This window comes from Meles meles, chromosome 7 (assembly GCF_922984935.1).
Source record: "Meles meles chromosome 7, mMelMel3.1 paternal haplotype, whole genome shotgun sequence".
NCBI lineage: Eukaryota > Metazoa > Chordata > Mammalia > Carnivora > Mustelidae > Meles > Meles meles.
In genome coordinates this window covers 145,439,277-145,452,369 of record NC_060072.1, presented here as the reverse complement: position 1 = coordinate 145,452,369, position 13,093 = coordinate 145,439,277, and the positions used below count along the sequence as shown (strand labels likewise).

General features: G+C 47.1%; 1 protein-coding gene across 3 annotated transcripts in view; it reads right to left on the bottom strand.

The window, feature by feature from the left end:
* Window positions 1-13,093, bottom strand: part of IL15RA (interleukin 15 receptor subunit alpha) — a 44,194-nt gene that overhangs the window by 6,715 nt on the left and 24,386 nt on the right. The window contains exons 2-5 of one of the 3 annotated variants that reach the window (XM_046011764.1): window positions 11,166-11,360; window positions 6,823-6,915; window positions 4,481-4,675; window positions 2,895-2,927 (exon numbers count right to left, since the gene is read on the bottom strand). In XM_046011764.1, the coding sequence (XP_045867720.1) occupies window positions 2,895-2,927; window positions 4,481-4,675; window positions 6,823-6,915; window positions 11,166-11,360 (516 nt within the window). The remainder of the gene's footprint in view (window positions 1-2,894; window positions 2,928-4,480; window positions 4,676-6,822; window positions 6,916-11,165; window positions 11,361-13,093) is intronic. The other 2 variants (XM_046011765.1, XM_046011766.1) reach the window with 2 other exon arrangements.

The window sequence follows — 13,093 nt, the reverse complement described above, 5'->3', positions numbered from 1 at the left end:
GCCCTAGTCAAAGATCAGAGAGCGGATATTGGAATCGCGGAATGAAATTACTGATTAAAGGGGCCGCCAGGGGTGCTGGCTGGCTTGGTTGGTTAAGCATCTGACTCTTGGTTTCGGCTCAGGTCATGACCTCAGGGTCAGGAGTTTGAGCCCTGTATGGGGTTCTGCACTCCGTGGGAATCTGCTTCCGATTCCCTCTCCCTCCCCCTGCTCATGCTCTTGCTCTCTAAAATAAAAAAGTTAAAATCTTCAAGAAAAAAAAAAAGGCTGCCAAGCGAGCCTGTAGATACTGAAGACACTGAAATGATGAACCGCAATTCCTAAACCCTTATTAAAATGTTAAAGTCCTCAAATTGATGTATTCATTCGCATGCTCATTTACTATTTATTGAGCATCTACTATATTCCATTTTCTGTTGAACTAAAAGAAAACTTTTAGAAGTTGCGACAATCATTCATGCGACTCATTTTAAAAATTACATCAGTAGTTATCAGTGGCTGATGAAAATATTAAGTTAATTAACATTTGCTGAGTGATCACTATGGTAAAGTATCTATATTTGCTTACAAACATGGTCCACTGATTGCTTATTCACGCAGAAATGGCAGCACCTGAAGATGCCCAAGGAGCCAGCCATGTCTCTGCAGCTTGTACCCAACAGGGGCAAACTCTTGGGTCTCAGGTAGCCGGGACTGTTACGACATGGTTGGCAGGAACCATCACTAAGTGCTTGTAGAAAACTAGCATGATTTCAATTTCAGTTTACACCTCCCTCGCCGATAAAACTTAAAATAACACCTAATGAAACATAACTCATCTTTATTTTTTATTTCTTTGCTAACAGTGACTTGATCGGTCTTTTAAGTTAGGTGCTAACATGTTTACCTGGAAGCATCCCGGAGGAAGGAAATCTTATTTATGTAACAGGAAAGATTTAAAGGTTTTTGTTTTTCTTTTTGTTTTTTAATCTTCGTATTTCTAGTTTCTTGCACAGAACTATCTTTGCCTGCTGCAGGTGTTGAGGTAATGTTTATGATATCATACTTCAGAATTTGGGAGAGAGTTTCTGATATTTTAATCTAGTGAAAGTCATGAGCTGGAAAAACATATTATAAGATGATATCCCGTAATAAAGTCGTTGTTTAAATCTACTTAGAAAATGTGGCCCTCCAGACTTTAGGTGTAGAATTTTATCCTACAGATACACTTGCACACAGCAAAACGATAGGTTTTCCAATTAACCACTGGAACATAGTCTGTATGTCTGTATGTTTACACAGAATGTAAACAGTCACATGTCCAAAGAGGGGTTGCCATAAATTATGGCAAACTTTGCAGCTGTTTTGAAGAATGAGATGGTTTTAATGTATCGATAAAAAAGGATTTCCAAGAGATAGCACTAGACGAAAGTGAACAAGGTGCAAAACAGTGAAAACACAGTACCCCTCTAGCGCCGTGTATCCTCTGTGAGCTGTTTGCTGCTTGACTCTCTGAAAGGACACACAGAAATCTGGTAGCAGGGATTGCTTTCTGCCTGCAAGTGGAGATGGGGCTTTTCGCTCTATATCTTTTTGTAATTTGTAATTTTAAACCCTGTGCAAATATTACCAATTCAAAAAAATGAATAAAAAATGCAAAGCTTTGTAGAAAGCGGAATGTAATACGTGACACAAGGAGAAAAATCAGGTTTTTCTCCAGCTACTGTATTCGCTGGCTGCCTCTTCAGTGATAAACCTATTAGAGTTTTGGTGTCCTTGTCATTAAATCCCACAGTTTCTCCATGAAAATACTCTCCAGAGGGGCTTTTTAAAAAATGTCTTGCCTTTGCATATACATTTTGATCATTTTAAAACCATTCTAATCAACTAGCTGCTGAAATGACCAAACCCACTTGGTTGACTTTTTTTTTTTTTTTTTTTTAGCGAGAGAGCGAGCGCGAGAGCATGAACACGCACATGTGTGGGGAGGGCGTGGTGCAGAGGAAGAGGGAGAGGATGTTGAGCAGGCTCTGTGCTCAGCACAAAGCCTGATGTGGGGCTCCATCCCATGGCCCTGAAATCATGACTTGAGCCGAAACAGTCGGACACTTAACCGACTGAGCCACGCAGGTACCCCTAGATGACACGTGATGCAGATAAAACACAGCCCAAAAAGGAGTTATTCTCCAGGAGGAAAACTTGTAAATAGAAAATAGAAATGATTTTTGTCTGTACAAAGTTATGGTGTTTTGTTTTGTTTGCTTATTGAAAACTTATCAGACCAAAGGCTGAGATTCTTATGATTGCATTTCTCTTTCCCTTCTTTCTCTTTCCTTCCTCTCTCCTCTCCCCCCTTCCTCTCTTTCTTTAGTTCTTGCGAATCCTTTTCCACTCCCCTCCTACACTCCCTGGGTCATCACCTTCTCTCCAAGCCTTAGCTCTGTGTGCATCTTCTGTAAAAAGTAGCATTTTCAGTCGAGAGCTCTGACAGTCTTGCTTGAAGCGTGTTGTGCTAACACCATGTGAAAGCTGAATGCAGTTTATGACAGAATGACAGCATCATTGCAATGACGGCAGTATGTGCTTGTGGCTTTCTGGTAAGTGTGGGATGCTAGTCTAGCCCGGCTTAGTGGAAGGAGGCCCTTTCGTGATGCGCCAGCTCTCTGGTTCCCACATCAGCAGCCTGACAGTGAAGAGCTCCCAACAGTGAGATAAGCAGTCATGTTAGAATCCCGTAAGTAGGGGGATCCTATAACTTACTACCTAAACCAAGACACCCTTTGGAGTGGAAGGGGATGCTGCTGGTGGCCAGGCTGGGGCAGCCCATAAACCAGGATGGTCCCACCCCCTGCAACTGAGGTCCTCTGGGCGTAAACACTGCTAGGACAAGAAAAAAAAAACAAAAACATACTTACCAGTCATAGCTCCAGAATGGTATGAATATGTACCTGCAGAGAAGAGATTACAGCTCAGTTATTGCTGCAGTCCTAAAGGCATTAATTTCTCATTAAGCAGGAAGAATTTTGGGTAGTTTAGCTTCCATCCTAAAGCCTTGAGAGATTCATGGCTGGCAAAACCAAATTCCCTTTAGCAGAGAACAAGGGTAATTTATTTAGATGCTGCGTCATGCTTAAGCAAATACGCCTTTTCTTTGCACAGCGAAGGAAACCACCAACAAAACAAAAAGGCGACCTACTGAATGGAAGAAGATATTTGCAAGTGACATATCTGATAAGGGGTTAATATCCAAAATGCATAAAGAACTTATACAACTCAACGCACACAAACACACACACACAAGCAAATAATCCAATGAAAAATGGGCAGAGGACCAGATAGACATTTTTCCAAAGAAGACACACAGATGGCCAACAGGCGCGCGAAACACCAGGGAAAGGCAAATGTAAAAAACCACATGAGATATTTATTACCTTACACCTGTGAGACTGTCTAGACTCAAAAAGACAAGAAAGGACAATTGTTAGGGAGGATGTGGAAAAAAGGGAACCTCGTGCACTGTTGGTAGGAATGCAAGCTGGTGCAGCCGCTGCGGAAAACAGTACGGGGCTCCTCAAATACTAAAAACGGAAATAGCTATAGATTCAGTAATTCCGCTGGGTACTTACCCAATGAAAACAAAAACACTACTCTGAACAGATACGTGCCCTCTACGTTTACGGCAGCATTATTTACAGTAGGCAAGACATGGGAGCAGCCCCGGTGTCCCTCAGGAGACGAACCAGTAAAGATGTGGTGTGTGTGTACACAGTATCACTCAGCCACAAAAAGGAGTGAAATCTTGCCCTTTGAGATAACAATGGATGGACACAGAATGTATTATGGACACAGACAAATGCCACATGATCTCACTTAGATGTGGAATCTAAAATATGAAATTGATGAACAAACAGACAAAAGCAGAAACAGACCCAGAAATGCAGAGAACAAACTGAGACAGCCCAAGAGGGGAGGAGAGTGGGGGATGGGCAAAATGGGGGAAGGAGGGTGGGAGGCCCAGGCTTTCAGGGACAGAATGAATGAGACACGGGGATGAAAGGTACAGCATGGGCAATATGGTCAGTGGTATCGTAGTAGAGAAAAACATGCCACAAAGAATCTGATAGGCCTTTCGGGAAGGTGGGGATTACCGAGAGCTTTTCCATCCCACAGATTGTGACTCCAGATTGCAGAAGGCTTCCGCTGTCCCCCCGTACTGGGAGGAAGCAGGTACCACTCAGATTGGCAAAGCCTCTGCCATGTAGGTCAAGACGGTGAGCCTTGTCCCATCCGGGAGATGGACTTTCTTTTCCAGCTGGGCTGAGCCAGGGCAGAGCACAGAGGTTAGAGAGCAGAGCAGCAGGCAGAGGGTTAACTGAGTCGTCCAGACTTTGGATCCGCTGGTATACTGCCGTGCAGTCCGTGCCCTCCGGGTCTCCACCCCCTCTCCGAAGCCGCCGGTGGCCGGCTGACTTCTCCTACTGCACGCAAAGCCAGTGCTAACCTGGCGGCTCCTGGGAGGCAGGGGGAGTGTGCTCCAAGGCCTTTGCTGTTGTCTGAGGTGGGGCTTGGGAGGGCTCAGGACTGACCGGCCCTGTGGTTCCTGCAGCAGGAGGCTTTGATGGCGTCAGCCTGGAGCCCGGCACCATAGTGGACTCTGTGGCCACTGTGGTGTCTGACTTGGAAGTGAAAGCGGGCTCTGTAGGAAAGTGCAAGATATGGAGAACATAAATGTTTAGAATCACGTCTCCCCTCAGCTCCAGAAGAGAGCGGACTTAATACTTGCTCTACTGAAGTCCTCCATGGGCCAGCCCTCCCCCAAGCGCACTCCTCCGTGGCTTCTTGGGAAAAATCCCTTATGTGGGTAAAACCTACTCATCCTCCTGGAATGGCCACAGGACTTTCCAGAATTCTAGAGGCTCTACAGCTGTTTATCGTGGTGCACCTGAGTTAAAGACGCCACGGGTTTGAGTAGATCCGGGCTTGTGTTGTAGAGAAGGCTCCGGAGGCGCCGTGAGAGGCTGTTCTCAAAACCCGAGTGTAACTGTATTTGCCAAAGACATCCGGGGTGCTGATTTTCTTTATTTTTTTTTGCATGTTTGCACACAACTTCTGGAATAAGGGGAAGCCTGAGGTTCGGCCTGACCGAATCTTAGCACACTTGAAGGAAGGGTCCCCCAGGGCATTTCCACCCACGTGCCCCTGGCCACGTCACCCCGTGTCGGAGGCTCCACTCCCACGCCTGAGATCCTGACTGCACACTTTTCACCCGGTCAAGGGTTTGATGCACGAAGGCAAGGCTGGGAGAGACCGCTTGATCATTCTCATCAGTTGGTGAACGAGCCGTGACTTGGGTCAAAGGGGTTTGGGAATGTAGCCAGCGCTCAACCACATCTTCCTGTCTGTAGTCAACGAACTACCTAAGCAGGAGAAAACTTCCTCTGGCCTCTCCATCTCCCCTTCAGTGTTGGTTCTCAGCTTTGGCTCCCTAAGAATTACTTGGGGAGCTTCTAGAACCCTAATTCCCAGACTGCTCCCCGGATCGCCGGAGTTCCAGGGAGATCCCCACATCCACGGTTCGGAAGCCCTGCAGTAGGGAAGGCGAGCCGGAGCAGTGCAGCCCGCGGCCACAGGGTGACTGTGACTGCACAGGAAGGGGCGGATGGGGCGGGGAAACGCCACACTGGATAACGGGACACAAAAGATTAGGAGGCCAGTGTGAAGTAAGGGTTTCCCAAGACGTAGGGCACACTGTCCCAAGATATTAGCATCCACGACTTCAGATTTTCTTAACAGGAGGTCAGTGCTGAGGAAATGGGGATGGAAGATTGGCTAAGACCCTGGCAATGGGTAACGTTGGCAGCATTGCCCAACGCTTCTGTACCCCAGCGGGTACAGAACAGTGGGACCATTGGGGGAACAGTTTTGCGTGGGTCTCTCATGCTTCTGTACACCCTGTCAGCAGAGGCTGGCAGCCCTTCCTGGGACTGTCTTTTCAAAGATGCTCCTATAGCTTTGGAACGTGGAGACAGCCCTCTCCTTGGAGCAAAGGGCAGACATGGTCAGTTAGTTATAAAACACTCCAGTGTCTTGGGGCAGCTGGGTGGCTCAGTTGGTTAAGCGTCTGGCTCTTGACTTTTTGGCCCAGGTCGTGATCTCAGGGTCCTGGGATGGAGCCCATCACCGGGCTCTGTGCTCAGCATGGAGTCTGCTTGAGATTCTTTCTCGCCCTCTGGCCCCTCCCCCACTCAGGACCTTTTCCTCTCTCAAATAAATAAATAAGTAAATAATTCTTAAAAAAAAAAAAAAAAGACATGAGTTCCTTGAACTCAGCCTTCCTCTGCTCTGAAGCAGCCCGCTGGATGTGTGGACATCTTGGAGACCCATCTCCATTGCCCCTGTGGGGCACAGAGATGAGGGAATTGAGGCAAACATGCCGACTAAGACAGGAAGTAAGCAAGTAAGAACATCCTTGGTCTCTGGAGCAGGAACGCCCCGTCTTCCACTGGCACCCATGAATGACGGCGGGCTACCGTGCAGGGCAGGCAAATCGGCAGATCCTCCCCAGTTTTGATGAGGAAGTGCGTCTGAGGCTGATCCGGCATATTTGGAGTGGATTTTGAGTCACCATTAATTGTGTGCAACTGAAACCTAGCTATCAAGAACTTTGATTTAAAAGAGAAAATTAAGCTAACATACAATTTAACGTTGAGGTTAATAAAAAGTGGGTTCTGTTGCTTAAGTTGGCCGTGGAACTCCAGCAGTGGTCCAAGAATCTGAGGGACTCAGAGGGACCTGTGTGGTCGCAGGGAATGGGAGTCCTTACAGAGTTTCCAACATCCCTACCTTTTCCAGAAAGGGAGGTGCTCTCTGGCTCTGGGGTCACCCCTGCCGGCACTTCTGTGGAGGATGGCCTTAGGTGAGTCAGGGAGGGGTCTCCTAGAGAGAGGATAACCACATGGTATTCATGAGCCTGAGGGTGGAACCTGGAGTGCCTCACAACCACAAATAAATAAAAAGAAAATATATAAATTTAAAATAGAGCTATCTGGCTTCCCAGGATAGGTCAGAAGCACAAGAAGTTAGAAACAGTGTTTCCCAGTCTGCAATTCCCATGCAAATGCAAAGACAGCAAACTTTTTCTAGCCTTTCGAAAAGACTGCACACACATCAGATGTCTTGTTATTTTCGGTTAGAATGATATCAATGAGATGAACTCAGTTTTAGAATACTGTCTTTTACATGGGAAAATAAATGATTACTCAGTACATTCCATTGTTTCGTAAGGGGGAAAAAAAAAGCATCCTAAGCACAGGAGGTTAGGAAAAGTAATGGAGTTATAAATGGTAGAAGGTGAGGAATCTTTGGGCTACACAAAACCAAAGATCTCCAGTCTTTAGGTTCTAAAAGTCTATGATCCAATGTCTCTCTCCCCCTTGCTTCCTCCCCCCTACCCCCACCAACTGGTTCAGAGCCTCCAACTCTTCTCTATTGTGGATTCATTCACCCAAAGGAATTGGGACTTTGAAGAAACAGTCACTTTGCCGCTGCTGGAAAGTCCTTATTTTTGCCCCTGGATTATGGGTACCAGTGGGTGTCCAGACTGGACAGAATAAGATGTCCATCTGTGTCTTTGCCAGAGTGTCATTGCTCATACCTGTCCTCACCCGGCTAGCTCGTCACTTCAATCCCACTTGATGTCGTGTGGCTCTATGTCCCCCAGCTGAACGGTTCCTTTGCAACAAACAGAAGGCTTCTTCCTTGCCCTGCCTCTGATGTCTGCATGATGTCATGCAGGTGCAGGAGACAGGTGCACAAAATCAATGAGAAAGTCTGGCTCTTCAAGAAATCTTATGGCAGAGTGAGTTTGCTCTAGAACAACCCCTTTGTCCACTTCCCCAGTGAGGAGTTGAGACTTTTCACATGTATGAGAAAGTATCTAGCTTGCAGTTGGACACGAACCAAATATGCAATAAACCATGAGTTAATCTTTATTTTACTAGACTAAGGGGCTTAGTATTCCTGGAAATAACTATTGACTTCCACTCCAAGATTGTTGGCTTCCGACATAGTCATCCAGTTGTGGATGGTTCAAAGAAAAATTAGATTCGGAAAACCATCCCTCACATGGGCTCTGGACTGCTGGCTGGACACCACACATGGGTGGTGACCAACTTAGGTAGCCCCCATTCCCCTGGGTAGATAACAACAAAGAACACTGATAATTTCCCTACAGTCTTCTAGGGAGAAACTGGGAAGCTCTCTAGGAAGCAAGCATGCTGTGAGCACACACCCTTTGTAGCCAAATTCTTGCTACGATAATCTTAAAGGCATACGTCAGAGATAGTGTGCGTTCTGTTCCAGACCACCACAATAAAGCAAGTCAAATGAATATTTTTATTTCTCAGTGCATAGAAAAGTTATGTTTGCACCATACTGTAGTCTATGAAGTGAGCAATAGCATAGTGTCTAAAAAAATCCAGATATATATATATATATATACCTGAATTTAAAAATACTGCTAAAAAAATGCTAACCAGGGGCACCTGGGTGGCTCAGTGGGTTAAGCCTCTGCCTTCGGCTTGGGTCCTGATCCCAGGGTCCTGGGATTGAGCCCCGAGTCGGGCTCTCTGCTCAGCGGTGAGCCTGCTTCCTCCTCTCTCTCTCTGCCTGCCTCTCTGCCTATTTGTGATCTCTGTCTGTCAAATAAATAAATAAAATCTTTAGAAAAATGCTCACCATCATCTGAGCTTTCAGTGAATTGTAATCTTTGCTGGTGAAGGGTCTTGCCTCGATGTTGGTGGCCGCTGACTGAGGAGGGGAGTGGCTGCTGAAGCTGGGGGTGGCTGTGACAATTCCTTCAAATAAGACACCGATGAGTTCGTTGCAGCGACTGACCCTTTCACGAATGATTTCTGTGTAGCAGGTGGTGCTGTTTGAGAGCATCTCACTCACGGCAGGACTTCTCTCAGAACTGGACTCCGTCCTCTCAAACCCTGTCCCTGCTTTACCAACTGAGTTCATGTAATATCCTAAATCCTTTGTTGTTAACTTAACCAGGAGTAGTTCCATCTCAAGAACCCACTTTCTTTGCTTGTCCATAAGAAGCAACTCCTCATCTGTGTGAGTTTGATCACGAGATCACAGCGGTTCAGTCCCGTCCTCAGGCTCCACTTCTAACTCTGGGTCTCGGGCTGTTTCCGCCTCCTCTGCAGTGACTTGCTCCACTGAAGCCTTGAGCCCCTCAAAGTCACCCAGGAGGGCTGGAATCAACTTCTCCAAAACTCCTGTGAAGGTGTGTATTTTGACCTCTTCCCATGAATCATGAATGCTCTTAATGGCATCTGGAATGGTGACTCCTTTCCAGAAGGTTCTTAATTTACTTTGCCCAGATCCATCAGAAGAATCACTCTCTCTGGCAACCATCGCCTTGTGGGATGTATTTCTTAAATACGAAGACTTGAAGATTGGAATGACTCCTTGATCCAGGGACTGCAGAAGGGATATTCTTTTAGCGGGCACGAGAACAGTATTAATTTCATTTTCATCTCCATCAGAGTTCTTGGGTGACCAGGTGCATTGTCAATGAGCAGCCATATCTGGAAAGGAACCTTTTTTCTGAGCAGTGGTTCTCAACAGTGGCCTTAAACTATTCAGTGAACCATGTTGTAAACAGAGGTGCTGTCATCCGGGCTTCGTTGTCCCCTTTATAGGGCACAGGCCGAGTAGACCTGGCATCATTCTTAAGGTTCCTGGGATTTTCTGAATGGTCAGTGAGCACTGGCTTCAGCTTGAAGTCATCAGCTGCATTAGCCCCTAACCAGACAGTCGGCTTGTCCTTTGAAGCTTTGAAGCCAGACACTGACTTCTCTTCTCCAGCTGGGAAAGTCCTAGATGGCCTCTTCTTCCACACTAAGGCTGTTTTGTCTATGTTGAGGATCTGTTGTTTCGTGTAGCAACTTTCAGTAATTATCTTTTCCAGATCTTCTGGACAACTGACTGTTTCACTTCGTACTCATGTTATGGCGATGGCTTCTTTCCTTGAAGAGCGTGAGCCAACCCCCATGAGCTTCACGTCTTTCTTCTGCATCTCCCCCACCTCTCTCAGCCTGCGCGGGACTGAGGAGAGGACCTTGCTCTGGACGAGGCATTGGCTTATGGGAGTGTGTGGCTGGTTTGATCTTCCATCCGACCCCTCAAACTTTCTCCATATCACCAGCAAGTCTGTTTCGCTTACTTACCTTTTGTGTTTTCTCTCGAGTAGCACCTTCAATTTTCTTTAAGGACTTCTCCTTTGCAGTCATAACTTGGCACAAGAGGCCCATTTTTTGGCCCATCTTGACTTGACATGCTTTTTTCACTACCTAATCATTCCTAGTTTTGATTTGAAGAGAAAGATGTGATTCTTCCTTTCACATGAACCTTTAGAAGCCATCGTAAGGCTAGGAATTAGCCTAATTTCGATATTGTTCTGTCTCAGGGGATAGGGAGGTCCGAGGAGAGAGAGAGAGACAGAGAGAGAGAGAGAGAGGGGGACAGCCATGCAGCAGTCAGGATACATAGACAACATCCATTGGTTCAGTTCACCGTCTTATGTGGGTGTGGTTTGTGGTGCCCCAAGGGAATGACAGCAGTAACATCAAAGGTCACTGATCCCAGCTTCCACAACAAATATGAGAAAGTTTTAAATGTTGTGAGAATTACTAAAATGTGACACAGAGACAAAAAGTGAGCAAATACTATTGGGAAAATGGCGTCCGTAGACTCGCATGAGGCAGGATTACCACCAACCTTCAATTCGTAAAAAACACAATTATCTGTAAAGTACAACAAAGCAAAATGCAACAAAATGAGGGATGGCTGGACTTAATATTTACCAGGTTTCACTTTACACAGTGTTCATGTTGGCTTCATTTTTTAGATGAGGGAAAAAGACATCCAAGATGGTAAGACCCTTGCTCAAGGAAGCCAAAATGGTGTGACCCTAAAGCCTATGTATGTCCAGCTCCCAGGGATGTTGTTTAGAGGCTACACAACATTTCGAGTTGTTTAGAGGTCTGTGTAGTTTCAGACCTTAACACAAATGTCTTGTCCCCTAGAGATGAGCTCATTGGGCTTCCCACACTACAGTTGGGCTCTGTGTGGCTTTGGGAAGGGGCATGGAGAGCTCTGCAGGGAGAGCTACTTACTGATGCACTTGAGATTGGGAACTGTCCAGTGGGCAATGTTCATGGTCTCGTTGAACACGCATTCCGTGAGGCTGGATGTCCCTGCTTTACGCTTGAAGCCGGAGTTACACGTGTACCGCTCCCTGGATTTCAGGCTGTAATTCTTGACCCGGATGTCTGCATGTTCCACCGACATGGGTGGAGGGCATGTGACGCCTGCAAGGGTGCAGATAAGACAGGGGATGAGCACATCTCAGCTCGTTCAGAAGGCGTTCTCCAGGGCAACCTGGGCGGCACTCGGTGCCTTTTGTAGCCAGGGTCTGGCTTTGTGAGGGGCCCCTTAGGATACACCCCAGATTCTAAGCATGTGGAAAATGTTCAGTAGGGGCTCTTATCATTTAGAAGCCCTCCAGGAGCCTTATCGTAAGTGCTCACCATCCAGCATGGCTAGGGACTGTGTAGTCATCCATGGAAATCCCTCTCCCTTACCTTCCCTTCCCTCCCCATCAGTCTCTCACCATCTCTGTCTCTTTGGCACCAGCCAGCCCAGCTTCTGCGCTCTCTTGCCTGAAAGCAGCAATAGGCTTTGAATCGATCTCCCTGCCTGTTCTCCCCAAAGGCTTTGATTTACTTCCTTGATACAGCCAGTCATCTTCAGAAATGCGCACTGGATGGTTCACTCCTTCCTGGTTGCCTGCTGCTCTTAGCATAAAAGCTAAAACCCTCACGAAGTCGTCAAGGCTCTGCTGGACCTGCCCCCGCCCCCCCAGCTACTCTTCCCCTGGTCACACTGTCTTCAGTGCCCCCCTCCCCACCACCCGTGCCGCTCACCATGCCCACTGCTGTCCCCAGCCCATCTCCTGTTATCCTTCCGAACGTGAACGTGACTTGCTCAGGAAAGCCGTCCCTCCCCTCCCCCTCCCCACCCGGTCAGCCAGCTCCCATAGCCCTGTGTTCTCTCCCGGCACAGTCAGCCACTCTCGTGGTTGCTTTGAAGACAATGAGATGCCGCGGTGGCTGTGTCCCATCATTGGCACTTGGAGCGGTGGGGGGCGGGGACCACATCTGTCTCACCCAACACTGGATTCTCTGAGCCTTGTACAATAGCTGGCAAGCGAAGGTGTTCAAGAAAGAGTTGTTCAGACAGTGATGCTTATTTTGCATGTGCCCTTTGCCCCAGCAATTTCATTTCTAGGAATTTACCTTACGGATACACTGGTGTATTTATGGAGTGAGTACGTACCAAGTAATAGCCAGTACAATCGTAATTGCCAGTAGCTGTAAATTTCCTTGTACATGGTCAGTGGAGACTAATTCAGTAAATTACAACACAGCTGCCCCGTGAAGTACCAGTAGCTCTTCACATAGAGGAAGAAACCTCTCTGCACCGGCACGGAAAGATCTCCAAGATGCACGGTTAAGTTAGGAAGAAAAGGGACAGAACCCTATGTTTTGTGTGCTACCCTCAGTGCAGAAAGAAGAAATGGTACCTGTACACAGTGTTTGTCTATACATAACATCCCTGGAAGGACGCAAGAGACCATTAACACAGATGAGGCAGCTGGGAATACACTGCGAAAAACTTTTTACTGAGTGCCTTTTCATTCGTTCTGAATTTTTTGTGGTGCGATGTTTTACCTGTTAAAAATGCTTTTGAAGGGCGCCTGGGTGGCTCAGTCGGTTAACGTCTGCCTTTGGCTCAGGTCATGATCCCGGGGTCCTGGGATCGAGCCCCGCATCGGGCTCCCTGCTCAGCCGGAAGCCTGCTTCTCCCTCTCTGTCTCCCCTCCCTTCCCTGCTTGTGCGCCCGCTCATATTTAACAAGCAGATGCTGACCAGTCAGAACAGTTGCAGGTGATGATTGGGACGGGGTGTGGGGGATGACCACTGGCCCCAGATGAGAGGCCACACGGAGGAGGCTGTCAGAGTATTAGTTGTGCCTGTATGTT